At 47.8% G+C, this 26,752-nt stretch overlaps 1 protein-coding gene across 1 annotated transcript in view; it reads right to left on the bottom strand.

Annotated features, from left to right (window-relative positions):
• LOC147729441 (CD5 antigen-like) overlaps positions 1 to 26,752 on the bottom strand; it is a 327,270-nt gene that overhangs the window by 12,803 nt on the left and 287,715 nt on the right. Inside the window, exon 5 of the mRNA XM_086959054.1 lies at positions 11,183 to 11,503. Within this exon, the coding sequence (XP_086815180.1) occupies positions 11,183 to 11,503 (321 nt within the window). The remainder of the gene's footprint in view (positions 1 to 11,182; positions 11,504 to 26,752) is intronic.

Here is a 26,752-nt window from a genome sequence, read left to right as displayed (position 1 = left end):
GTATCCCACTATAGATCTGTCTCTTCTGAGACTCGGGCACATGGAGGGACTGCTTCCCAAAAAGCTTGTCATGGTCCTGACTCATATCCTGAATTAGTACCTCCAGCTCCTTCTCGCTGAACTTCAGCTTCCTTTCCTTTCAGTTGCCTCCTTCTCTCTCTCCTGGCTTGCCATTTCCAAAGTTTTTTGGGGGGGGTTTGTAGCTGTGAGGCTCTGTAGCTCCTGGATCCTCAGCTCACCTTCCTGCCTCACAGTCAGCTCCAGGTTCAGTGCAACTGCCTGGGTGTGGCCACTTCCAGTTTGGGAGGTAATTGGATGACACAGGATTGGCTGATTCATCAAATTACGAATTTTTGAATTACTGAATCGGTATTTACAGAATCGGTAATGGATTCGGTATTGCTGTTTCGTTTATTTTTTTTACCGAATTTTAGCGAATCGGTAAATTTTACTGATTTTTTATGTACATCGCATTTTCCGATTCCTTAATACCGAATCGGTAATATTCGGTATTAAGGAATCAATATTCATTGTTTTACAAACATATGGCCCCTAGTTGGTTGCATGCTTCGTTATTGGAATCCCACCCGAGGCACCTAGTGTATTGAGGGTGCTTCAATACCTGATCACAATGGAGCGGGTTTTTTATGGCTGGGGAGGTTGATTGTCTCACAAAAGGAAATGGGGAATTTAAATATTCTTTGGGTTACCCAATGATGTGATATATTTTCTATAGTGACAATCTTTGAAAAGTGTTGAAAGCAGTGGTGGATGTGTTCAAGAAACTCTCACTCCTCAATAAGGATCTACATGTTCTAGCAATAATGTCTTCCAACATGCTTAGGGGCTGTTTTGCAAGCACAGTGCACCAGCAGAACATCACTTTAATGACGTTCCAGTGGCAAATGAACCCGTAGACATGGTGTGAGACAACGCAGCACAAGTCACTGCATTGCTTTACACTGTGAGGGGGGCGTGCCAAGGGCATTACGGTGAGTGCTCCCATGTAACACCCATGGCATTTGACACATTCCCAGATTATTATTTTTTTGTCTTTTTATTAACCATAAACAGGCTTCAGATCAATACCCCATACAAGTGGCATTTAAGGAGAGACAGCCGAGACAAGTTCACTGCTCTTAAAATGTATCCGGTCGGCGATCCACACCATGAGACACCCACACACCCCACCACAAACCCTAGCATCCTGTCCGCCACATCAACACATATCAGTTCACAGGGCTCGCATCAAAGTTCTCTATATTCGGCCCATGCACTCCAGATCTTTTCCCCTTTACGAGGGCATCCCCGTCTCTGGTAAATAACCTGCTCTGCCCCACAACACCAGTCCAGGTATCTTTTCCAGGCTGTAAGAGTAGGGGCCGTCTCTGCTCCCCATGCTAGGGCAATGTTTCTCTTGGCTACCCCACCCGCAACGGCCAGCCAGGTCTTGGCCCACTGTGGCCACGTCGTTTCTCCAGTCACCCCCAGGATGAGCCACCTTGGGTCAAGCGGGACACTCTCGCCCACCACAATTGCCAGATTTACAACATGCTTTAAACTAGGATGTGTGTCAAAAGCCTGCGCCTCACCAAGGGTGGTGTAAGGTTTTTTGTGAAGGAAGGTGTCTCTTCCTCTACAAAAACAACTTGATTTCAAAACAGACATCCTTGCACCATGGCAGTTATTGTGCACCAGTACTGCAAAAGAGGACAGGAATGTTCTGTATCTCAAAACTCTGAGCAGCTTCTGCAAACTTCTCTCACACAGAACATTGACACTATGAGCAGCACCCGCAAGAGTCTCTCACTTAACAGACACCGGAGGAGGAGAAAGGGCACGGTAAACATCCCTCACAGTCGGGATGCACCATGGGAAGCAGGCAGCAATGACACCCACCTTTCAAGCGAGGAGTAGTACAGAAGCTATCTTTAAGAGCCCCTCTCACCAAAGCAGGTGGATGCCACAGCAGCAGAGTAACCTTACTTCTGTAAACAGGTGATCCATGTTCAGTGTGAAGGAAAAAATGTGCACAGCTGCCAAAAGCAACAAGTCCAGAGTGATTCTCAGCCCGGCATGGATTTTTATCCAAAAGCTTGAGTCCTATCCATGTAGGAAAACTCCCCATTATGAAATGGTCACCCCAACTGTTTGCCTGGTATTTGATGTGATTTTGACTGGAAGTTTACTGGGTCCCTGCTAATCAGGTCCCCAGTGCCAGATCTCTTTCCCAAAATTGTACAGTTATTTTCCACAATTGGCAAAACCTTTAGTACTCTCTGTAAGTCCCTAGTAAATAGTACCCCAGACACCTAGGGCATGAGGTACTAAAGGAGAGTTTCTCACCGATGCAGCACGAATGGTGCCATCTTAAGGGGCCAATCACCAAATGCACGCCAGACGTACATACAAAAGTAAAACATAACATGACACACATCCCTGTGTAGAAGTATCAAAGAGAGAGTGAGGATTAGAGAGCTAGTCCTTATCCCCTTGGTTGTATGTTAAATCAATGAGAGCAAGCCTGTCAAGACGTGATTTGAGACTCAGAGCTGTGTGTTGTTAACAGAAAAAGAGAGAAGAATTTCTTCTTTCTTTTTCATGAAGCTCTCACCCACAAAGCTAGTTGGTGGCATGCTTCATCATCGGGCCCACCTGGTGACACCAAGTGTGTCCCTGGTGTTCTACAACGCCTGTTTTACAGCGAAGCTGGTATCTTACTGAGTGTGCAGTGAAGGTGATGTAAAGGTGAAGTTAAAAACTGTCCAGTGGTCCCATTACCCAAAGGGATTAACTTTAATACTTGGGCCTCTGGCAGTAGTAAAAACAAGGTTACGGTTGAAGGTGGAGTGGTATTTAAGAGACTCCTGCATCCAGTGAATGGTCTAGATGGTTCAGCCAGGCCTTTAAAGTATACTGGCTTTCCTCAGGACCTATAAATGTGAAGAGTGCGCTCTGTACTATCTGTTTTGTATAGATCAGGATATGTGTAGCACACGCTGAGGTGCTCTAAACATGAGAAGGCAGTTCTTTCTCAAGCATACCTGTACATACAGACATGAAAAGGCAAACAACACACAAATATTGGTAGGTTTTAGACACAATGGCATGATCACATCAGTAGGTAATGGCCATGACGTTATGGAATGAACATTAAAATAACGATGCGGTGGAGACGTCGTGATAAAATGAAGTGAAGATTATTGAGATATGCGCTATTGTGTGTGGTAAAGCCCATGTTGAGTGAGAATAATAAGGAAAAAGTTGGTATTCTCACACTAGCAATTAGCTATGAATGCCCAATGAGATTCCGGCAGAGGTTCTGGCACTGTGACTGGGAGAAAAAAAGAGAGAGGGGAGCGTGATCGCACTTCGTGAAAACCTGAAAAGGAAACGTCTTACCGCATTCATGGCGGGAGCTGCCTCTGGTGATCTACTCACTGCTTGGATGCTCAGGGCCTGCTTGAACACCTGTGTTGCTGCGTCTGGTCTCCGTGGGTAATAGATCTCGGAGATGTAGCTGTTGAAATACTATTGTTGTTGCACAGCTGTCCCTGATGATCAGGTGCAAGTGAGTAACGTCTGTCAGGGAAAAAGAACATAAACAAAAGACTACGCGCTCCAGGCGGGCCCCTGCTAGTGACGTGGTGGAGGCTGTAGAGGGAATGACTACGTGATTTGGGCGGGACCCTAGCTAGTGACGTTGAGGTCAATCGTCATGACAACTAGTGTATACATTCCCTGGTGAATGTGGTACACAGTAAAGTAAGAGCAAAGCATCGTGTTGATGGATTATACTAGCAGATGAGTAAACATTATTGTGACAACCAAATGGCATCTACTAAACACAAATTGAAGGATCTGAAGGGGAGCTGAAGGGGCGCCGGTTGACGGCACGCTTGGACTGTTGGTGAGTGTCCTAAAGTGCCGCCCAAAATGACACGAGGTGGGAGTGGAGGGAGCACCACAAATCATGGGCCAATTGACAAATATACGGAGCCGAATGGAGGGGCCGGGGCAGCGGGAGGCCCCCCGAACCCGGGGCCTGATAACGCGACACTGCTAGCAGCCATCACCCGGTCCCCGGATATTTTGGACGGGAAGATTGGGGCGGTGGGAGCGGAAGTTACCCTGCTGCGCCAAGACTTGCGCAATGCTGTAGCCCGCATCACAGAAGCCGAAACAAGACTTTCGGGAGTGTAGGATGATGTGGCGACCCTGAAGCGCAAAGTAGCCAACATGGAGAGTGTACAGAAGAATCTAGCGCTCCGGGCAGAGGACGCAGAAGGGCGGGCTCGGCGAAACAACTTGCGCTTTGTTGGGCTTCCGGAGGGCTGCGAGAAGGGCAACATGGAGAAATTCCAGACACAATGGCTGACAAGTTGGCTCCCCTCGGATTCCCTATCAAACTGTTTTGTGATAGAAGGGGCACACAAGGCTCTTGTTCAGAAACCACCGGTGGGGTCCCGCCCCCGACCGGTCATTGCTAAACTGTTGAACTATCATGACCGCAACACCATTTTACAACGGGCACGGGCGAAAAAACCCTCTCTCTATGAAAACCAGTGGATCCTTATTTTCCCGGACTACACAAAGATGGTGCAACAACAACGACAATCGTTTATGGCGGCAAAGACGCGTCTGCGAGACCTCAAGCTCCCATATGCCCTACTTTATCCGGCTCGTCTGAGGGTAGTGTTCGAGTCTCGCACCCACTTTTTTGACATGGAGGAGTGTGGCTCAATGGTTAGAGCGGCAGACCCTGATGCAGAGTTGTGGTCCGGGACCAGGGTTCAATTCCCGCCTCGGCGGGTCTTGGGTTCATAATTCCTCGGACCTGATTTCTCGCCTCGGTGCCTATTCTAATCATGGGTCCCACGCTGCAACTCTGGGCAATAGCTTGCTTAACCTCCACACCGGCCCCAACAGCGCTGTGGATGCCTGGCTTCACCCTGGGGGTGCCCAGGAGTGGACACTTCACAGGGAAAGCCAGGAGGGGTTCCACAGCGGTATGAGTAATAGCGCCAGGAAACCGCTTGGTGACAGTGCGCTCTACAAATACCTTGACATTTACATTTACATTTACATGCCAGAAGAGGTCTTTCGATGGACCAAGGAGACAGTGAAACTATGGGTACATACCCCACCGGGCCTGAACTCCGACGCCTCGCAGAGTGGAACACAGTCGCAAACGGCCAGAGGGTCTAGGAACAGGGGAAACTGGCGTTCCAGGTCCCGAAGGCGCTCTAACTCAGGGGGGGTGGAGGGGGGCTTGAGGGGTGCTGCTGATCCTCCCATAGTAGATCCCTGACTGTAGGTCCCTTGGGTAAGTGAATTATAGATACACCTCATGATTATAATGCACTAGGCATTGCTGCGGGGGCCTGGTGAGCGCTGATCTGGAGGAAAGCTCAGACTAACTGCACTTTGAATGTATGATGCAGGTGCTATTCGAAGCTAGCGGGATGGGGATGATGGTGGCAGGTTCTTCCCCAAGTTTGGTTTGTTGAGGGGGAGGCGGGCTGATGGGTAGCGAGGGGGGATCCATTGGTAGGGCCGGGCTCAGGTTCTATGTTGTGGGCCTAGGGCTACCTGCACCGCGATAGGTACTTCAGTGTTTTTGAGGTATGGATTGGGAACTGGGAGTTGGGGGGGGCAGTTTGTTGTTTTACGAAAAGGGTCTGTTGGGGTAAGGTCACACAATAATGAGGACGTCTTCTTGTTTTATTTACATGCCTCTAAAGGGCCAACAGTAGGGACAATTCCTTTCATGGGTTACCGATGGCGGATGCGGAGGCTAGGGAGCTAGGCCCTGGGGCCTCTCTTCGAATCCTCAGCTGGAATGTGCGTGGTAATATAAAACAGAAAAAGCCCTCGCACACAACAAACAAGGTATATCAACAGTAATTATACAGTAAATGACAATATATGTATGACGCCAATTAACACAACAGTTGCAGTTTCGTTCAGTTTCTTGGAAGATGTATATATGTTTATTGGTTCCACAACCAGCCGACACGTGTTTCGTCACGTGGGAACAACTCACTACGACTCCTCAGAGCTTAAGACACAACCTACATTCATGTAGGTCTGGAGTGAAATTTCTGCTGATTTTGATCGCGTAAAGGATTGTTAATCCTATTCGTCACAGCCGTGCGAATATCTTGAGGGAAAGGAAGACGCGCAATACTAAAGACGTTTAAGGCGGTTCCAAGTGTGGTGGCAACTTCCGTCAATCGAAGTAATGATTGTGGACGGTATATTTACAGCTTCAGAGTGGTAGTATTCTTAGGAATATAGTAATGAATGGTACACGGGATCTGAGTACTGTAACGGCCGTGCTTAATAAGTGTGCATATTAAGCCAAAAGACCGGGAGGGGATCCACAAGCAGTTTCCAATTCGCGTGGGTGCAGCATGAATCGGGAAGTATCATCAGCGTGGTATCCCTCCTCCTTTAGTTCCCGGTCGCCGTTTTCCAACAACGGAATGTGCGGGGTATGCTGGACCAGATTAACTACTTCGATGCTGATGACGGAACCGCTCCGTCATCAGCTGCAGTTGGGCTGTGCTGATGACGGAGCGGTTCTGTCATGGCCCGGCCGCCGGGCCTACGCGGCGCTGATTTCGCGCCTGCGCAGCGCGTTCTATTAGGCGGGCGGGGCCCTGACGGAACCGCTCCGTCACGAGCACAGCCCAACCGCGGCTGGTGACGGAGCGGTTCCGTCACCAGCATGCGGCCGCCCCGCCCTTTTAGCGCTGCGGCGGAATAGCCGCTGCAGCGATGTGGTTAAGAGGGGCGCTGTACTGCGACAGGCTAAACGGGAGCGAGCTGATGTATTACTCCTACAAGAGACACATTTATTGGGTAACAAAACACTTTGCTTACAGCGATTTGGCTACCAACAGGTTTATCATGCGGGCTTTGTCAGGGGCTGCCGGGGGTGGCCATATTAGTGCACCGTAGACTCTCCTATGTCCACGCCACTCAATGGGTAGATCCACAGGGTAGGTACATATTTATCAGGGGTAGAATTGGGGAAGAGACACTAGTGTTTGGTAGCGTGTTGCTCCACCTCCTCTGCAGTGGTCCTTGGTAGAGAGGCTCTTTGCGCTTTGGGCCGACATTCCTGAGACGTCAGCGGTGGTAGGGGGGGATTGGAATGATGTCATATATGGGAGGGTGAATAGATGTAGACCCGGAGGTGGGCGGAGGCTACCAGCTACTACTAAATTGGGGACATGGTTACAACCTTGGACTGGGTGGACACATTGCGATATCTACACATACTTAAGCTGGAATACACGTACGTATCTGCAGTGCATAACTCCTTCTCTAGGTTGGATTATCTCTTTGTCCCATTAACAGTCATTGGTAGGGTACAATCGGCAGCTATTTTGCCACGTGGGCTGTCGGACCACTCCCCTGCAAGTATCGAGTGGCTGCTGGGTGGGGTGAGGCAGCCATTTCGATGGCGCCTATCCACATGGCACCTTCACAATGAACACTACCAGAAACACATGGGGGAGGCCATTACCCAATTCTTGGCGGAGAATGTAGGTTCGGTCACAGCGGCCGGGACGGTGTGGGAGGCCATGAAGCCCACTTTGCGAGGGGTGGATATTGCGTGGTGAGTGGCTGCGTGGCGACAGCGTAAGGCAGACTTAGTACGCGCGGCGGCGGACATAGAGACCCTGGAGCGTCGTTACAGCGTAGGTGGAGAAAGTCAGATGTGGGGCAACTCCTCCTGGCACAGCAATCTTATTCGTCCCTGCTCCTGGAGAAGGCGCGTCAGGCGTGGCTGGCGATGCGCAGCAAAATCTGTCAATGGGGGGATAAGTCGGGAACAATGCTGCAACGGCTAAGCCAGGGCACGTTCCAGGCTCAGACTTTACCGGGGCTTCTGGATGCCGCTGGGGATCTGATCACAGACCCGAAGGTGCTGACGGAGAGTTTTGCGCTCTACTACGCATCCCAGTATGCCCTGAAAGAATGCCTACCAGCGGAGATGGTAGATAAATTCATAGCAGACTTGCCGCCGAGGGCAGTGTCGGACGAGGTGCATGAGAGCCTCGAGCTCCAATTGACGGTGGAGGAGTTGGGAAGGGCCCTGGGAGAACTTAATACTGGAAAGGCTCAGGACCCAATGGGTTTCCAAGTGAGTTCTACAATAAATATCACCTCCACCTTGGCACGCCATACAAGGCGGCACTAGAAGAAGCGCGGGAGCACGGCTGCCTCCCCGCAGACTGGAGACATGCTGAAGTAGTAGTATTTCAGAAGCCGGGTAGGCCTCCAGAACAACATGCTTCCTACAGACCCATTTCTCTATTGAATGTTGAGGCCAAAATTCTAGCAAGGCGTTGGCTAATCGTCTCCTGCCCCACATAGCGGGACTCGTCCATCCAGATCAGGCAGGGTTCATGCCACATAGGGCTACCAGACATAACATTCGCAGGGCCCATGTAGCAGTGGTGGCGGTTCAAGAAACTGGGTGGCAGGCGGCACTTCTCTTAGCCGATATTGATAGGGCCTTCGACTCACTGAGCTGGGTTTACTTATTGGCGTTACTACCCCGGCTTAACCTGGGGCCTCGATTCCTGTCCTATCTGAAATTATTGTACACGGACATAACAGCCTCGGTTAGGGTGGCACGTGCCATATCCTCTAAATTTGCAATCGGGCGGGGTACTCGGCAGGGTTGCCCCCTTTCGCCGTACCTATTCGCCCTCGCCATGGAGCCGCTGGCGGCTTGGGTGTGTATGGACGCTCAGCTTAGCGGATTCAAGTGGGAGATGGGTCCGTCCGACAGAATAGCCCTATATGCAGATGATGTCTTATTCTTTCTTACCAACCTTAACAGATCGGGGCCTCGTTTACTCGAGATAATGCAGATTTTTGGCGAAACTTTGGGCCTGTACCTGAACCCCGTAAATCCTCTCTGTGGGTTCTTGGAGCGCAATCCGGAGTGGGGGAATGGGCTTTCACCCTACAGGGGGCAGTTGGGGGCATTAAATATCTAGGAGTGTTTATCTCAGAGGTCCCGGCAATCTCCTGGGAGCGCAACTTGGTGCCGGTATGGGACCCGGTCCGGACCGAAATGAAGACATGGTCCCGTATGCCCCTTACGATCTATGGCAGGTCAGCCCTTTTTAAAATGGTGGCGCTCCCCTGTTTGCTTTATCAATTGCAGAATCATCCTTATCCGATATCACCCCAGTGGTTCAGCCAAGTGAATTCAGTGCTGGGGCAATTTCTTTGGGCTGGAGGTGTGGTGAGGGTGGCATTGCGGACGTGTTTTCTTTCAACGTATTTTGGTGGTATCCTCTCCTACTACCAGGCCTCCCATCTCCTGGTTCTAAATGAGTGGTGGTACGGGGACAGTGTATGCCCTGGAACGACACCTGATGGGCTCTAATTTCCTGCATAAGATACTGTACACGGCACGGCTTCGAAGGAGGCTGCTGCCTGCTACTCAACTAGTATTCCAGATTTGGAGACAGACGCTGCGTCGCATGGGATGGTGGGGCACGTTGACTGAGGAAACCCCACTGTGGAGTAATGGACGCCTTCCTGTGCTGGAGTCCCTCCGGAGTTGCAGGGGATGGGATAATATAGGGATTTCAAGGCTGGGGGATGTAATGTCAGGTACGACACTTAAATCCTTCCAGGATCTCCGAACAGAGTATGGCATGCCCAGCTCCCAATTTTTTCAATAGCTGCAGTTCCGCCATGCCATTGCGCCGAGCTTGGAAGGTCTGGATTCCCTCCCGGAGTTTAGTCCATTGGAAGGTAAGGTCTTTATGGGGGATCTAGGGGAAAAAAAGATATCTCGCATCTATCCGAAATGAGTCACACACTGCTTCACGACATTGCAGAAGCTCAGGGAGTCATGGGAAGGGGATGTTGGAGTGCTGGCCGAGGAGGACTGGCGGGAGGCACTGGAGGCTCCTAGGGGTGCAGGCATTGCGATGCGCCTGCGGCTTATCCAATTTAAATACTTACACAGAATCTACTACACTAGGGAGAGACTATGGAGGGCAGGCCTCATTGCATCCCCGGATTGTCTTAGAGGTGAGAGGGAGGTGGGGACATTGATCCACACAGTATGGAGTTGTAGCTCGCTGGCTAGATTCTGGAGAGGGGTGTGGGATTGTCTGTCCGAGGTCCTTGGGTGGGAACTCCCACGCACAGCGCAACTGGGTCTGTTGCATGTGATGGACGAGGTTGGAGGGAACAGACATAAGAGGCATCTGTTGTTGTTAGGCCTGACCCTCGCCAAACGAGATATTGCTAAAGCATGGAAAGACCCCCGAGCTCCTTCTATTCCGGTATGGAAGAAGGGATTAGATTTCTGTATGGGGCTGGAGCAACCGATCTTTGTAGCCCGTGGTTGCCCACGTAAGCACTATAAGATATGGAAGAGGTGGGCTGATTATAGAGGCCTGTGGCTGGAACCTCCGGCGGAGCGTGAGGATACTGTGGAAATTATATGTTGAGCAACGATGGAGGATACATGTAAATTCCAGACTGAGAACTGACTTGCAGAATAGGGGAGACGGTGTTGTGTGACCGGGGGGGGGGGGGGGTTGGGGGATTAGGGAGGGGGGGAGTTCATATTGTTAAGTTTGATATTGATACCTGACAAAATGATGTAAAGATTGCTACTTTATTGAAGACTTGTAATGATTGGCAGTTTCCTCCGGAGTGTCGGGTGCTGCACCATGTATGCGATCTATCAAATAAAACCTGTTTTAAAAAAAAAAAAAAAACTAATCTGTTCCAACTCTTGGTTGTGCCTTGAGATGGACACGTCTTTACCTTATAACCTGCACATACTGAATGGACAGAAGGGACAGGGTCTGATGCTAGATGTAAGTTATCTACATATAGGTTTGTTGCACTAGTTCTCCTTCTACTTTTGTTGCCTTCAAAGACTTTGCAATCTCTGAAGGACATCGCTGGACTCTCCAGCTCCTAATAAAACCAATTCAGTTGGACAAATTACTTTTCTTCATCAAGTGTGATGAATATTTTCTTGTTTCATTCATTTTACTTATGATTTTCGATAGTAATGTGTTGTTGTTATGACTTGTGCATTTTTTGATCAATCCAACTCTACTCTTTTAATTAGTTTGTGACTTTTTAAAGGAGTTGAAGGATTGCTGTTGGCTTTTCTTACCACTGCACTGCACTCCACCATCGCTCTTCCACGTGCAGCTGTTGATTCCCCAGGAAGCGCGTGGACAATCGACGAGAGACTTTTCTGCTCCTGTGCACCTGACGTCACTCATCCACACGGGGAAGACGCCATTTAGAAATAAGTTATTTCTTGTTTCCGCTCTGATGGCTGATCCACAGTTGAGTTGTCTACAGACCACCTCAGCATCTTTCTTGTCCCAGTCGTAATCACAGACCGTCCCCCAGCGATTCTCGTGTTTGATCTCCACCCTCCCGCGGCAGGCGTCCCCGGAATTCGCCAACCTGACAGTATCAGCTCCCCCTGTGAGCAAAGGACCAGAAACAACAGGTTAGATTGATTGCAGAGGAATCTAAAGTGCGAGAACAAATGTCATCAATTATTTTGAATATCCATGTGCCCCCATTGTTATCTCTTTGTGACTACTGTGGCATGTGTGCTACCAGATCACACGCAAAAGCTAGTGCTCATAATCAACTCTGAACTCTTTCAGGCTACCCAGCTGACTTCAGGGAGTGTATATTAACATTTGGGATAGATTATGATGACTCGGGTGACTGACCGGGTGACCAATACTTGACACAGCCATAGAAAGCACAAAATATGTGTGTCCTTTTGGGGGAATTATTCTTGATGAACCCCCAGATTGATCACCTCCCTACAAACATGTTTAAGAAAAGCACCCCCCTCGCTCCCTCATCAGACCTGCCAGTAGTTCTAGGTGAATAATTAAAATCCAGCTCAGAATGTGAAATTGAGGGTATCTGGTGGCCTCAAATCAACTCAGAAATGACAGATTTATGAGGGTTCAGAGGGTGGGTTGAGTGATGTTCGTGCAATGGGGTACAAGAGCCCTGCTGAGATGGTGGAGACCCCCCTCTGCCATCACAAGAGGTGAACCACCCACCTTATCGAGAGGTCAGTGCCTGCCTGGCAGGGAGAACTGGGCAGCCAGCAGCTCCACCAGCGCAGGGGGTGCCCCCAGTGCTGACATGGCCACAGTGCCTCCTTTAACCCTCTCAGCATGTATTCAGTGCTCACATCCACACTCCCAATGCAGAGTTTATATGGGGCCTTCTTTGTACTCTATTCCTGGGAATGCCAAAGCAGTCAAAGTTGCCCCACCATAGATGGGACGGGGTATCCCTGAAATATTTGACTTATTTACAACATGATGCATCTAGGGAGCTGCGTCTCGTTGTAAAGCTCTGCGCCACATTAATTCCGAATGAGATCTTTCACCCCTATCACTCAGCACCCTGAAGCTGTGGAGTGACACCTCTGGATCACACAGTGTGCGCCAATTTGGATATACTTTACGAAATAAACTCATATATTATGAGTCCTGTTTCTGTCATTTCCAGCCCTGAAGAAGTCTAGGGTTTACACCTCAATGACGAAACATGTGTTGGCTGGACTTTGTGATGTTTCCGGAATAAAAAGGGAACAAAAGAACATTTGCATTGAGACTGGACTTTTTTGGCTTTCTACTTTGGATCAGATTTTCCAAATCTTACAAATGTGTGTGTACAGCATTTGACTGCTTTGCATTTCGGACCTTGTGGTCCTCATTGGAGGGTTTTACGGATTTCTCCATCACCTGTTGCACCGTTTCACTTCTGTACTAATTGACAAATAACGACACACTGAAGGTGCTATAATTTCCTGTGTTAATCAATACACCCTTCTGGTTACATGCATTTTAATTACATCAGAGTAACCAGAGTAATTTCAGTAATTACGCATTACCTTGTGATGCAAAATTACCCAAATTATGCTATTACTCTGGCTTGAGTAATAAAGAGTGATTTGGGAAAGAATTCCTGCAGCAGGAGCGCAGGAACAACAAACTAAGAAAGAGCGAGTAGTTACTGGCTACAGCTCTACCTGCCCTGCAGTGTATTAGCACAAAATGCATTCACTGGCCCATTTTTAATGCAAGGATACATTTTACACTAAGAAAATAGCTCCAAATGCAGGATTAAATTTCTCTCATTATTATGCAAAATTTCAAGTAATTTTGCAGAAATTAGAGAGAATTACGGCACTTATGCCCACCCCTGCTTGTAACAGGCGTAGATGTATCTAATAATTTCTACCATGAACTCTTAGGAGAGACAGTTAGCCATCTCCCTGCTCCCCCTCCCCCCACGTTTCTATCGTATCATGAAAGGTGACATAGTGGTCAACCCTGACAAGAAAACAAAAACACCCCAACTCCTAATCCATGATGGGGGCCACAGAACTTGCCTCTAAATGTAGTAAGCATGGGAAACACTTAGTGATTTCCTGTTTAGGCCTCCCTGTGTCTTCACCCACTTCAATGTCAATGCAATTTCCCCCTCCAACATGAAACAGAGTATTATGAAATTCAGAGCAGCTTATTATCAGCAATAGTACAGAGCTCACCAGATTTAACCAGGCACGACTCTGGGGTTGAGAAAGAAAAGGGTAACAGTAAACAAAAACAAACAGTATCATGAAGTCATATGGTCTGTTCAGCGGCCATAGAAGTAAGACTGGGCCACCTCTTAAGGCTGCCATGGAATCCTTGGCTTCTGTTACATCCTCTCCTGAAGGGGGAAGCCTCTCTGTCACTTGGTGCCCTCATTATAAGGCCATACTGTGATTCTTTCTCCTTTACTTCTTTTGCTGTTCTCTAGTGGTTTGCTCTGAGGTTGATTTATTGCATATTCTCTTAAATGCTGTATGACTGTCCTTCTGGGTTTGTCGTCCAGCATCGGAGTCCAGATGGTCATTTGGATTACGGTTGGATTACGCCAGCTCTCTCCTTTTAGGAGCGAACCAAGCCGAGATTCTTCGTTTACAACGAGTCCAGAACGCGGCGGCTAGGGCGGTGGTTGGGCTGCCTCGAACCTGCCCTACCTCTAACACCCTGCGGTCCTTGCACTGGCTCCCGATATGCAAGCGTATCCAATTCAAGGCTCTCTGCCTGGTTTTCAAAATTCTGAGAGAGTTGGCACCCGGAATACTTAATACACTGATCTTTCCCTATGTTCCCACCCGCTCACTACGTTCCCTTGGACAGTCCTTGGTGGTCGTCCCCCGTTTCAGACTTAGTCGGATGGGGGGTCGCTCCTTCCGCATGAAAGCCGCAACCCTCTGGAATGCGCTCCCCTTGGAAATCCGCCTTTCGAATGACCTAATGTCTTTCGTAGGGCCCTGAAAACCCTCCTGTTTTAACTGTTTTTAGCTTTCATTGTTTGCTTTCTGTTACCGGACCTAGTGTTGTGTTGTGTTTCCTTTCCCTGCGCCAGGACGCTCCTTCGCTGGAGCAGCTGTGCGCATTAAAATGCAACTAACATAACATAACATAACATAACATTTGGTCAATGCTTCCCTTTGGACTCAAGCCAAGTCCAGACCTCACTTGGGGTGGTGAAGTATCTAGTGATACTGCCATCCAGTATGTGAGCTTGGCCAAGGGCATTAATGAATAGTTTACGTTCAGTTGTTGTCGTTGTTTCTTAAACTCCAGGAACAATTTGTGTACCTTTTGGGACCTCAGTCCAGCCGCGGCCAGTGCAGCTAAGAGCGGTGGAGACGTGGCACCCTGTAGGAGGATTTCGATGGCCGATGACGAGGGAAAATTACATAAATAATACATGTTTTCGTCCATTGAAATCCCCCCTGTCCTCAATATTCTGACCAGCACGGGCCGCTGCTGCCTCGGTCATTAAATCACTAGGGTGTGCACGTTGCACTTCTCAACTGTCCAGGAGCCCTTGCTGTGAGAGACCTGAAGGATTCAGTTTCTATCCCGGTATTAAATAACTGCACAACCCCTGGTCTGGGAGTGGCTCTAGGTTGCCTCAGGTGGTGGTGATTATCTAGAGACCATGTATGCTTGCTCTGTGGAGAAGAACCTGGATTGATTATTGGTTGGCACTGTTGTGGGGCCCTTTTGCCAGGTAAAAATCTGTGCTGGGGCCCTCTACTCTCTCCGGTACCATAACATGCGTGCATTATTCCTACAAGAGCGACCATTTGATCCCCTACTATATATCCACTTTCAGCACCTGAATTTGTGTCTGCATGACTTGCACTGAAGGTCTCATGGTTGCTATTGCAGATTCATTGATTGCCACATGATGTTCCGACAATTTTCTGTGATCCTCACTCACTAACCCTAGTTCTACGGCCACTGCATCTATTTTTTGCTCCAACGTAGACTTAACACCCAATAAGGCTTGCAGGATGGCTTCAACTTTGCAATGTGTTCCTTAAGGCAACTGCATCAGTAGTTGTGGGGGAGGCATTCACCTCCATCACAACCCGATCGCTGTACCCATGTGCCCGCCTTCCCTGGACTCTTAGGCTTGCCCATGATTGCTCAGAAACCCAACGAGGCCATCACTTGACCATTCTCAAATCAGTCCTCTAAATATGGAGGGGGGGCAGCTATGGTCAGTGCTCACAATGATTCAGTTGAGGCAAGTATTATTAGCAGCTCTTAGTTTCCCCATATGTTCAACTTTTCGATGTGGCTCCAGTTTGATGCAAAGGATGCATGTTGCAGTATATTGCTGCAGTCACATTCTGCATAGAGGCTTTATGCGAGCGAAGAGGAGCTTGGTCAATTCAAGTATCAATAGGAGGAGGGGGTGTTCTGCATCCCCAGGGAGTCAGTGGGGAGTTGCGAGCCCATGGCCAACAGAGGCAGTACACTGCAGGGTCCTGGTCCATAACCGGCCCTGATATGGCTCCGATTGCACTTCTCCTGTCTCAGCTCTCAGTAGGCAGCCTCGCTGTCCTCTTGTCCGGTGTGCTGGGCTGAGGAGTTGTGGGAAAGGGCCCTTTTTGGATGGTCATCCCCCACTTTTTGCCCCATTGCTAACGTCTATGACTTGTAAAGTGCACTGGAGCCTGCTGTCCAGGCCCCAGGGTAAGTGTTCTCTCCCTAAAACCAGTTTGTGTGAATTGACAATCCCAATTGGCAAAGACTTTACCCCCGGTATAAGTTCCTAGTATATCATACCTGTGGTACCCATGGCATGGGTGATAAAGGGGTCCCTAGTGCTTCTATTACAGTTTATGCCAACCTGAGTGACCCAAGTAAACTCCCTGCAGCCGGCCTGCCACTGGAGACCACAGGAGCAATGTAAACTACGCCATTTCGACTTTGCCTTCACCATGTGTGGCAAAGTCAATGCACTGCTTTTAATGAATGTCAGTCACCCCTAAGGCATGCCCAGGAGCCCAGGAGGAGGGGTGCATTATATTAAAGGTTTGGGCATGTAAGTGCAAGTATATATGTCCCTATAGTGGCCTTTACCATTAAAGCACACTATAAGTAATGATAGGCAGTCCAGAGCATAACGTGGACCTGCACCCTGGCGGACCTGGGGCTGGTAAATCCATCATGATACTGCCTACAAAATTGTTAGTTTGGTTTCAAACAACGTACCATCTGACCCCTGACATTACTATCCTGTGAAGTGCGATTCAGCGTACACCCAGGTGGTTAGCTTAGAGATTGCCCAACTGGTTGCTCCAGTTTCTCTGTGCTCTGGATGGCTTGCTTCTGTCAAGAAAGGATACTGACCTCCTTCAAGGCAGTCTGATAACTCCCAGAAGTCAGGAGCCTAAGCCTCAGCAGGAATGAGGTCACATATCCTCTCTCCCTGGTAGACTTGTGAAGTGGCAGGAGTCAGGAGCATAGGCCTGAGCAGGAATGAGGCCACATATCCTCCCTCCCTGGAGGGCTAGTGAAGTGGCAGGAGTCAGGAGCATAAGCCTGAGCAGTAATGAGGCCACATATCCTCCCTGGTGGGCTCGTGAAGTGTCAGGAGTCAGGAGCATAGGCCTGAGCAGGAATGAGGTCACATATCCTACCTCCCTGGTAGGCTAGTGAAGTGGCAGGAGTCAGGAGCATAAGCCTGAGCAGTAATGAGGTCACATATCCCCCCTCCCGGGTGGGCTCGTGAAGTGGCACATCAAGGCGTTGAGCTTTAAGGGCTGCACATCCTCTGATATGCATCCAGGCTTTCTCCCGGAGGAGTAAACAGCTCTCCTACTGCACATTTGCACCTGGGCAGTTGGGAAAGTTAGGTATCCTTCAGGTGTACACCCCAGGGAGGTTACCCACATCTCTAGGGTGGGCTGCCTGGCTTTACCCTGAGGAAGAGTTCTGCCATTTTGAAAAGTGGTGTAAATAGTGGTTTCTGGTTAGAAACGGTGAGCTACAACCCCAGATATGATCATCTCAGGTCTGGATTACCTGCAGGGACTAGCAGCCCATTGGCCACTAGCTCATTTATCCCTAACCTCTCCTAAATCTAGGATTTATGTGACCCCCCCCAATACCAGAACCTCAAATATGACCTAGCTGCATCAAAGAGGACACCTGAAGAGACCCATGTTGATGTCGACAGGACTTTTCACACAGCAAAAGAGGGATACTCTGTCTCTGTGGCAACACACCTGGAACTGCCTCACCAAGACTTGTCCTAAGCAATCTCTTGGAGCCCCGAGGCATTGGAACCCCTTCAGGTAAAACAACTCTCTGGATCAGAAAAATGGCTAGCCATCGGGCCCTCAGAGGAGTTGCACAAATCCAGATAGTCTAGTGCATTGTGGGAACTAGTTCTGCCTTTCCCAAAGTTTTAGGCAGTTTCTGTGTTCCCTGGGACCACAAGACATTGGAGTAAACATGTGCTCTAGGCTTGTTCCTTGCCAATTACTCGATGCTGCACCAAGAGGGAACTCCATCATACATTCGTCTGACCTCAGCAGTGGCCCCACTATTTTGTTTTTACATCTTGTTCTCAGCAGCAATGTCTAAGTGGTAAAGGGAGCTCTCAAGCGGCCCCTGTTCAGCACCAAGGACAGCCAGGACACCTCTGCACTGGGGCTCAACGGGCCAGGAAAAACTGAACCGACTGTTGTGGCCTTACCCAGTAAGGGTTCCACGCAGCTCAACCTGTAAGCAACCAATTTTCTCTTGTGGCTTTTTCCATTGACCGCAATGATAAAGTTTCACTGTATTATTTTGCACTGATTTTATATTGCTTCTAAAATCCATAACTCTTCCATTTTTTTTTTGTAAAACAATTTTTATTGCAGAGTTAAACACAGCATGTAGCAATACACTTATAAACAAATCGCGCAAAGTCGTTACTTTTTCGTCCCCATCCGGAATCCTCGTACACAGCCATTTAGCCCACATCCCAGAGGGTCGGGCGGCGTTACTCATTTCCACGTTACTCTCGGAACTGGGCCGTCCCGTTCAATCAACAATTGGGTTTCTCCGCTCTCTGCTTTTGCTTTTTACCCCGCTCCCTTCCAATTTCCAGAATTGGCGTCAGTGTCCCTGCTACTGAGATCCCCCCCCCCTCCCCTTCCCCAAGTGTCTGCGCCTACGCCTGGTGCTGGATCTTAAGGCTGTTATGTGGGACTGAGTAGTCTTATGGTACACTCTGTGTGTGTGTGTCCTGGGCCGGTACCGGGTTCTCCACCCTCCCCATCGGGGCTGCCGGGTCTTCGATCCCCTCCTCCGATTCTTCCCCCACGGTGCTGTCTCTCAGTGCTTAGACTAACATTTCCCATGCCAGCGCTGTGTCCAGCGCTTTCTCGTCTGGCCTCCGGCGGGCTAGTTGGTATCTAATCGTGCTCTCCGCCGCTGCCCACTTCACAAATTCGGTCAGCCATCTCCTATGTGTCGGCCCTACTTTCGATTTCCACCCTTTGGTTAGTTCCCTTTTGGCTATAAGGAGGCCCATGTCTATGAATTGGCTCGTGAGCTTGTTCTTACGTGTGTGTGGGAACCAGTGTAGTATTGTGACCGCACTGTCGTACTGCAGGTCCCTGTCCGCTACTGCATTCAGCGTGTCTCCTACCTCCTTCCAATAGTCTTGTAAGTGAGGGCAGCCCCGTAGCATATGTATGAGATCTGCTTCTATCTGATTGCATCTGGGGCACGCCGCGTCCTGCACCCCAAAGAGAGTTGCGATTTTGCTCGGGGTGAGGTAGGCCCTGTGGAGGATGTAAAGGTGAATGAGATGGAAGCGTACATTTCTGGTGCTCTTCCTAGCTCGCCGCACCAGTTGGGACCATGTTGTGTCCGGGATTTCTGTCTGCAGGTCCGCCTCCCATTTATTCTTAAGCGCGGTGAGGGGTTGTACGTTTTCGGAGTTCATCATCCATAACTCTTACATGTATGTCATCCTATTATTTTAAATCTAAATTAAGATAAAAAATATAATTTATTTTACATTTTTTTAATCTGATTTCTATCGAGTCATGTCAATGGCTTATTGTCCATGTTGATACTCGGAAATGCTTAACACTTGTTCCTCCAGTAATTGCTAACTGCTCTTTGCCACACTACCAGCACTGAGCTAAGAATTTATTAATGTTTATCTAAGGACCTTCTTTGGGGTCTGTGAGAGTATTACACAATACTCCACCTTCCAACAGGAGGGCTGACACCTCTGGAGTGCCATCCACATAAGCCGTCTGTGCACCCACAACAAAGGGTCTGCTGTTGCATCTTTCCCCGACCCGCTTATCAATAGTGCCCGCTGCTGCAGATGCAGCTGCAGGCCTCACCGCTCTTTTGTAGTCTGCTCTTTCTTTTCTGATGACTGCATCATTCCCTGTCCCTGCAGCAAAAAGAGGAGCAGCATATGGCGGGGGAGAGAAAATTGCTACATGATGATATATGTGGGGGAATCTTGTAACTCACTCGTCTGCTATCTTGACATGCCCCCAATGCACTGAATAGATCTGAGATCCTTCTGGTACCACACACGTTTCACACCAACAGATCTTTTCTGTGGTGCCATTCGCTTGAGTGACTCATTAGTACCTTTAGATCTCATTTGTTAATGCTCACTATACATATGTGTCATGAGTCTGTTGTAACTCTACTTCACATTCTGTCCATAACTATTCATTTGTGGTTGTCGTGGGTGTTGCTCTACACTCTCTATTTCCACTCTTCACTTCAGTGGACAGTTTGAGATGCATTGCCTTGAATTTGCTGTGGAAACAGTATTCAAAGCTCTGTTTTGCACGGCAAAGTTTTACGCAGGGGCGGCTCCTCCACTAGGGTGGAGGAGCTTCGCCCCTCTCTTTTCTCTTAGTGGGAGAAAGCCAAAATATAGAATGGTAATATCTTTAAGTTCTTACCATTTTATGTTATTTTGCCCATTGCGGGCGGGTGGGTGGGGCTGCTCTGCTCTTTGAGTCCTGCAAACTCTGCCCTTCTCCGTGCAGGCTGCATTTCATGGAGAACATGGCCACCCCATTAGCCCCTGGCTGGGTGCCGTCCCAGTCAATCGATGGACTCAGCAGAAAGGATGTTTTTATTTTAATTATGACCCCCTTGCCCGTGTGACACCACCCCTCCCTGCGTAACCCCCCCACACCTGCCTCACCACCTGCAAGCCATGCCGGCCGCTACTGGTTTAACACTGCATCAGGGAGGAGTTTTGTATTTATTTTGTGTATTTACTGAAAGATGGTACACCCTCCGAAGAGAGGTGTAACAAGGAGAAACATCTTAATTTTTCCTCATTACTTCCTCTTGCATTCTGCAGCAGACATAGAAAAGGGAGTATGCCTCTCAGGATTTTGTTTTTTGCAAGAAGTTATCCCTGCCTGTAACGTAGGTACAATGAGCGAACAGAAGTATACCATATCTTAGTGGGGGCATATTTTCAACGGCCAGAGATAATTATCGCTGGCCGTGCTTAGCAATAATTTTATTTTCGCAGGCTATCTCTGGAATTTATCGCCCTGGTAGCGCGTAATTAACAACGCGTTACTACAGGGTGATAAAAATTCCAGAGATAGCGAGGTTATCGCCGTATTGCAGGGAACATCGCTGGTTTTCCAGCGATGTTCCCTGCAAAATGGCGATAACCTTACTGATATGACCCACAGGGTCGTATCAGCATTATTCACCCCAATGTTGGGGATAGGTAAGTCTGCATTTTAGCAGACGTTAGTTTTTGGAGAAAACAGCAGTTTTCTCCCAAAACTAACATGTGCTAAATTGCTGGGGCTGCCTTGTAAATATTGCGATGTTAACATCAGCGATATTTGCAAGGTAGTTCATCCAGGGTACGCCCAGTGACGCCCACTTTGCATCTCATTAAAGATGCAAAGGGAGGCTTTGAGAAAAAGGGTGATAACATGCGATTATGCATGTTAGCACCCTCTTGTAAATAGGGCAATAGTTTTATCTCCGCTTTTTTGGCTTTTTAAGCCAAAAAAGCGGAGATCAAGCCCTTGTAAATATGCCCCGTGGAGAGTTTTCTCTCTGTCACTCTACGCATCGCAGGACGTTGCCTTGCTGCGTTGCATTGTGTTATGTTGCACTGCATAAAATGTTAGTGAATCCAGGCCTGGATTTGTGCCTAGGTGTCAATGGCCATTCTGGATGTGGTCTCCACTGTACTTTAGAGCATGTCTTGAAAGTGCATTCACCAGGTATCTTGTTTGACGTTTGTACTCAAGGACATACCTCACATACAATTTTGATGTGAACCTCAACGCAACTGAACTGTATTTGATGTAATTAGCATAGCTTTGCAAAAATGACACTTAATAGGAGTATATGATACATATGTTCGCACACACCTGGATCTAAAAAAATATGAAATTGAAATGTTCTAGAAAACAAACTATACATTGATAAAAGCACTACATTCATTGGGGTGAGTCGGATTTTACAGACATCAAGCTACAGAGTGCATGGGTAAATACAAAACATGAAGTGTTAGTTAGTACTGCACTCATGAGTAACAATGGCTAAGAGTAAGTATTTGTGAGAAGGTCCCTCCTCTGCCCATGTGTTCAGCTGATGCCTCCCCCACCAGTTTCACCTGAGAAATCGAGTCAAGGCCTGCTGGCCAGGGTGGGGAAGATAGTCACGGTAATAATACATCATGTGTTGATACTGGGAGTAACTGTATCACTCTGGCATTTACATATCAGAGGTCAGAACAGAAGGTATGCAATAGAACCCTCACTACAAGCTCGACGGGTGTGGAATGCATTAGAGGCCTTCACTACAAGCTCAACGGGTGTGGAATGCATTAGAGGTCCTTGCTACTAGCTTGACGTGTGTGGGATGCATTAGAGGCCCTCGTTGCGAGCGCATCATGCGTGGAATGCATTAGAGGCCCTCGCTGTAATAATCCTTTAATAATCCCCATTTTGTAAAGTGCACAATCACCCGTAAGGGTCTCTAGGTGCTGGGGGCCATCGGGAAGATTAAGCAAGCTATTGCCCAGAGTCACATGGTGCTGGGCTAATCTGCTGCCGGGGATCGAATCGTGATCCCCAGATTCCGGAGTCAGTCGCCCTAGCCGCAGCACCACACCTCTTCCTGCCTATGAGCTCGATGTGTGTGGAATGAATTAGAGGTCCTCGCTACGATCTCAACGTGCGTGGAATGCATTCGAGGCCCTTGCTATGAGCTTGATGTGTGTGGAATACATTAGAGGCCCTCGCTGCGATTTCAATGTGCGTGGAATGCATTAGATTTCCTCGCTACGAGCTCGATGTGTGTGGAATGCATTAGAGGCCCTCGCTGCGATCTCAATGTGCGTGGAATGTTTTAGAGACCCTCGCTATGAGCTCGATGTATGTGGAATGCATTAGAGGCGCTCGCTGCAATCTCAACATGTGTGGAATGCATTATAGACCCTCGCTACGAGCTTGATGTGCGTGGAATGCATTAGAGGCCCTCACTACAAGCTCGACGTGTGTGTTAATCCCTGCACTGAAGTGCCTCTGGAGGGCTTGGGTCTTGGGGTGCCCTCCCACCAGACAACCAGACATCCCTAGGTTCAGTCATACTAGTTCAGGGGGTGTTCCTTCCTGGCTCTGCTGATCGGGGAGTGGAACACCCTTCTTGTCCAGTTATGCCACACTAACAACGAGTCATCACTCAAAGAGATCCCTAAAAGAACAGTATTCTCTACGATTTCATCTGGAATTGGTGAGTGGATTTCTGTGCCTTTAGAATAGCGCCGAGACACCCCTCGGAGGAGCTGTCATGCTCTACAAAACCTTTAATTCATTCATTCATTCATTCCCGTTAAGACACACAAGAGTTATGAGTATTGAGTCTTTATCAGGCTCACAAGCTATAAAAAAGTGCACACCCTGTTAACAGGTGGAAGGTCCCTCTGGGACATGTAGAGTTTCTTGTCGCAAGCACAAAAGTGTGCCCATTTCACCTCATAAACCAACAATAGAAAAGTCTCAACACACCCAATATTCAACAACTTGGGGTCAGAGTATATGTGTATGATAACATCCGATGACGTGTCACTCATAATGAGGGCCTTTATCTCATGAGATTCCTCCTGACAGTCCCTCAGGGGTGAGGGTTCACTAACGATGATGTCCCCCTGACATCAGGATTCCTGACACCCTCAGGGCCCCATTTTAGGGCTACTACAGAACGCTCCAGACAGTCACTCAGGGGTGAGGGTTCACTAATGCTGCCGTCCCCCTGACGTCAGGATTCCTGACACCGCCAAGACCCCTGCAGGGCCCCTTTTACGGCCACTGGAGAAGGTTATGCGGTTGAAGCTGCTTCAGCCACAGCAGGCAATGTGGCTAGAAGCCTACAGGTCGGTCTGCAAGCGCCCAGGTTGTACCTCACAGGCGCAGCTCCACCCAGAGCAGGATGAATAAAAGCTCTTTTCTGAAGATGTGTCACAGATTCAGATCAGCCGAGGTAGCCTCGCCAGCTGTACGTGCCTGACTGAAATCAACATTCAGTTGTTTCTTAGAAGACGCCCTGCAGCCACTTCAAATCACCAATCTATGGCAGGTCCAGGCGTCAAGCAGAGAATGAAAAGAAATACTTCATAAAACTGCCAGTCTCCTCTCCATGCAAGAAGACCAAGCGACCCTAAAACTGGAGTTCTATTCCCACCCTGGTGTTATGTTTCATATTGGTACCCTAATATAGGCCCGGGTAATATCATACACCTTCACCTACATTACCTCCCTTATACTACACAGTAACAAGCTTTTAGGATTGAACCTTTATCTAGTGTTTTAGTCCTGGGCGCATAAGGGGGGTTTTCCCATGAGCAATAGCACCCAATAACTTCATCCATAGAATGAATATTCATAAGGGTTTTTGACCCCTGGCAAAGGCTACACCACCTGCATAATATCTACATACAAGGTTCATCCCATACGTCATCCCTAACTCCAACAATGGCTAATACAAGAAACAAGGGAACAACAAACCCTAGATACTTTCTGTATAAATACAGCACATCTTGCTAGGGTTGGTAGAGGAGACCGAGACTTCCAGGCTGACACACTTACCAGAGACGACAACAAAAAAACTCCAAGGGTACAAGGCAATATGACCGCACCTATCTACAATTTGGCCTCTTGTGTACACTAAGTATGGGTGCCAAGAACCTAAAGCCACATACCCCTAGGCTCCCCAGGGTATTCACCCCAAATTCCACAACAAAACACAATGGTTCAGCACTCCACAATAAGTAATAATAAGCCAATAACTTTTGAAGAATCCGCTCAGTAGGGCTTAAAAATTCTTTTATTCTTATTTCTTCATGCAAAGCATAGCCAACGCGTTTCGTCCAGAGGACTTCTTTAGGGCTACAAAATTAAATATACAAAAATATACATATTACAGTCACTATTTACAGATAAAACAAATGTTTTGATACACTACAATTACAAAATACATGATTATTTAATACAGGTTAAAAAAAATTGAGATTTTAGCTCTGTTATCGGGCTTAAGTCACCTACTAGACGGATTTTTTATATATTCATATTCTTTTAGGAAGACACATCAGAGCACAGTACAATTTCCAAATTCAACAAAAGGAGAGAAAGAGAACCTATTTACATGTTCTTTTGATTTAACATATCTAATGGGAAGGAGCTAATTATACATTTAGTATTGTATTAGCTTATCAAATGAGCACTATGTTAATTCTAGGCTTATATGGATTGATCTAATTTTAGATTTTATGAAACATTGCTTACCAAAAGTAGCAAAAAAGATGTCAACTGTTGATTTTTAACGTTCAATAGATACAGTCATGGATGTGAAGGTTCAAAGATACAAGAGTATACAGGGATGGCCACCTAGTGTATAAAGAGCAATGTTCTTCTTATTCATATTAATTTTTATGGACATTTGTAATGGCCCCTATATTGCATACTAAGGTTCCACATACCTTATAAATACATTATCAGTTCGTCCTATGATCATTTGTTTCAAAATGTTTTGGCAACACTGTGATCCTTGGATAAATTCCAGATTTCTGATTTCTCAGCCAATCATTGTGGCGCTTATAATCACCCTTTATAAAAGAATAAATAGATAGGATCATATGAGGACCAAGTTTGCCCTATATGTCCTACACATAATTATATTGGGAGCATAGAGAGGGGCCAAGCCAAAAAAAAGTACGTTGTTAATCATCACATAATGATGGAATGAGGGAATATCAGACATAGGGCGCACTGGTCCTCCGAGCATCCACGGACAATCCCGGGAACCCAAGAAATCCGCGGTTAAACATGGGGCCCACCAGCGTCCACAGAGCATGTTACGTGCTCCACAGTCGCCGACCGTCCCACATCAAACACGGGCAACCAGGCTCCAGGAGATCTCCCGGGTGCACCAATTCGCATCACCCTTAACAGGCATTCCCCCATTGACGTTTTTAATCACAGAAACGCCCATGGTTTGCAAACAAAATGAAATGTAAAACGCTCAGGCATCGTTTATAATAAAATCGGTTCTATGTTGTGAACCCAAGCCTGCACATAGGCATCGTTTACAATAACATTGGTTCTATGTTGTGAGCCCGAGCCTGCACATAGGAAGTGAGTTGAAGACAGTTCTGGATGAGGAAGCAGTTACATAACCAGGACCGTTAGGTTCCCAAGCAGTGGTCACCTGGTAATGAGGCAAAGGTGCCCCCAGAATCGGTACTATTTTATAATATGTAATAAGCCTATGAACGAAACCTATCTTAAATAGAGCATCGTTCCCACCCTTGAGGTCCCCACTTACTTGCGGTAAATGTCATCATCCTTCACGCGTCACCATTTGCAGCAAAAATGTCGATGTAAACTCCACTCTAAGACGCAGGCTTAAATATCCCGCAATTGACACTCAGCTGTAATTAATCAGCTTTCAAGTGGTAACGAGAGCACTCGATTAAAGCCGCCATCTTATAGCAGGCATATGTACATGTGGTACGATTGAGATACACAGAAGTAAAAATCTCTGGATGAGTTTAAAGAAACGATTCATCAAATTTAAATGCTTCTCTGAATTTGAGAAGCAAGACATGTCCGTTATATACAAAGGAAGCAACCCGTTTACTCGAACCGATTCATGGACGCCACTTTGGAACAGTCAATGAATCCTTGTATTAGTAATCGCAAGAGAAAACACAAGAAAAAATGCCCGACTCCGAGCGCCATCTTATAGTGGAGCCAGTTGTATGTTTAGAGATTAAGGCATGTGATCGTGGAAATAAGACAAATTTTCAAATGAAA

This window comes from Lissotriton vulgaris, chromosome 2_1 (assembly GCF_964263255.1).
Source record: "Lissotriton vulgaris chromosome 2_1, aLisVul1.2, whole genome shotgun sequence".
NCBI classification, from domain to species: domain Eukaryota; kingdom Metazoa; phylum Chordata; class Amphibia; order Caudata; family Salamandridae; genus Lissotriton; species Lissotriton vulgaris.
This window is presented reverse-complemented; position numbering and strand designations above follow the sequence as displayed.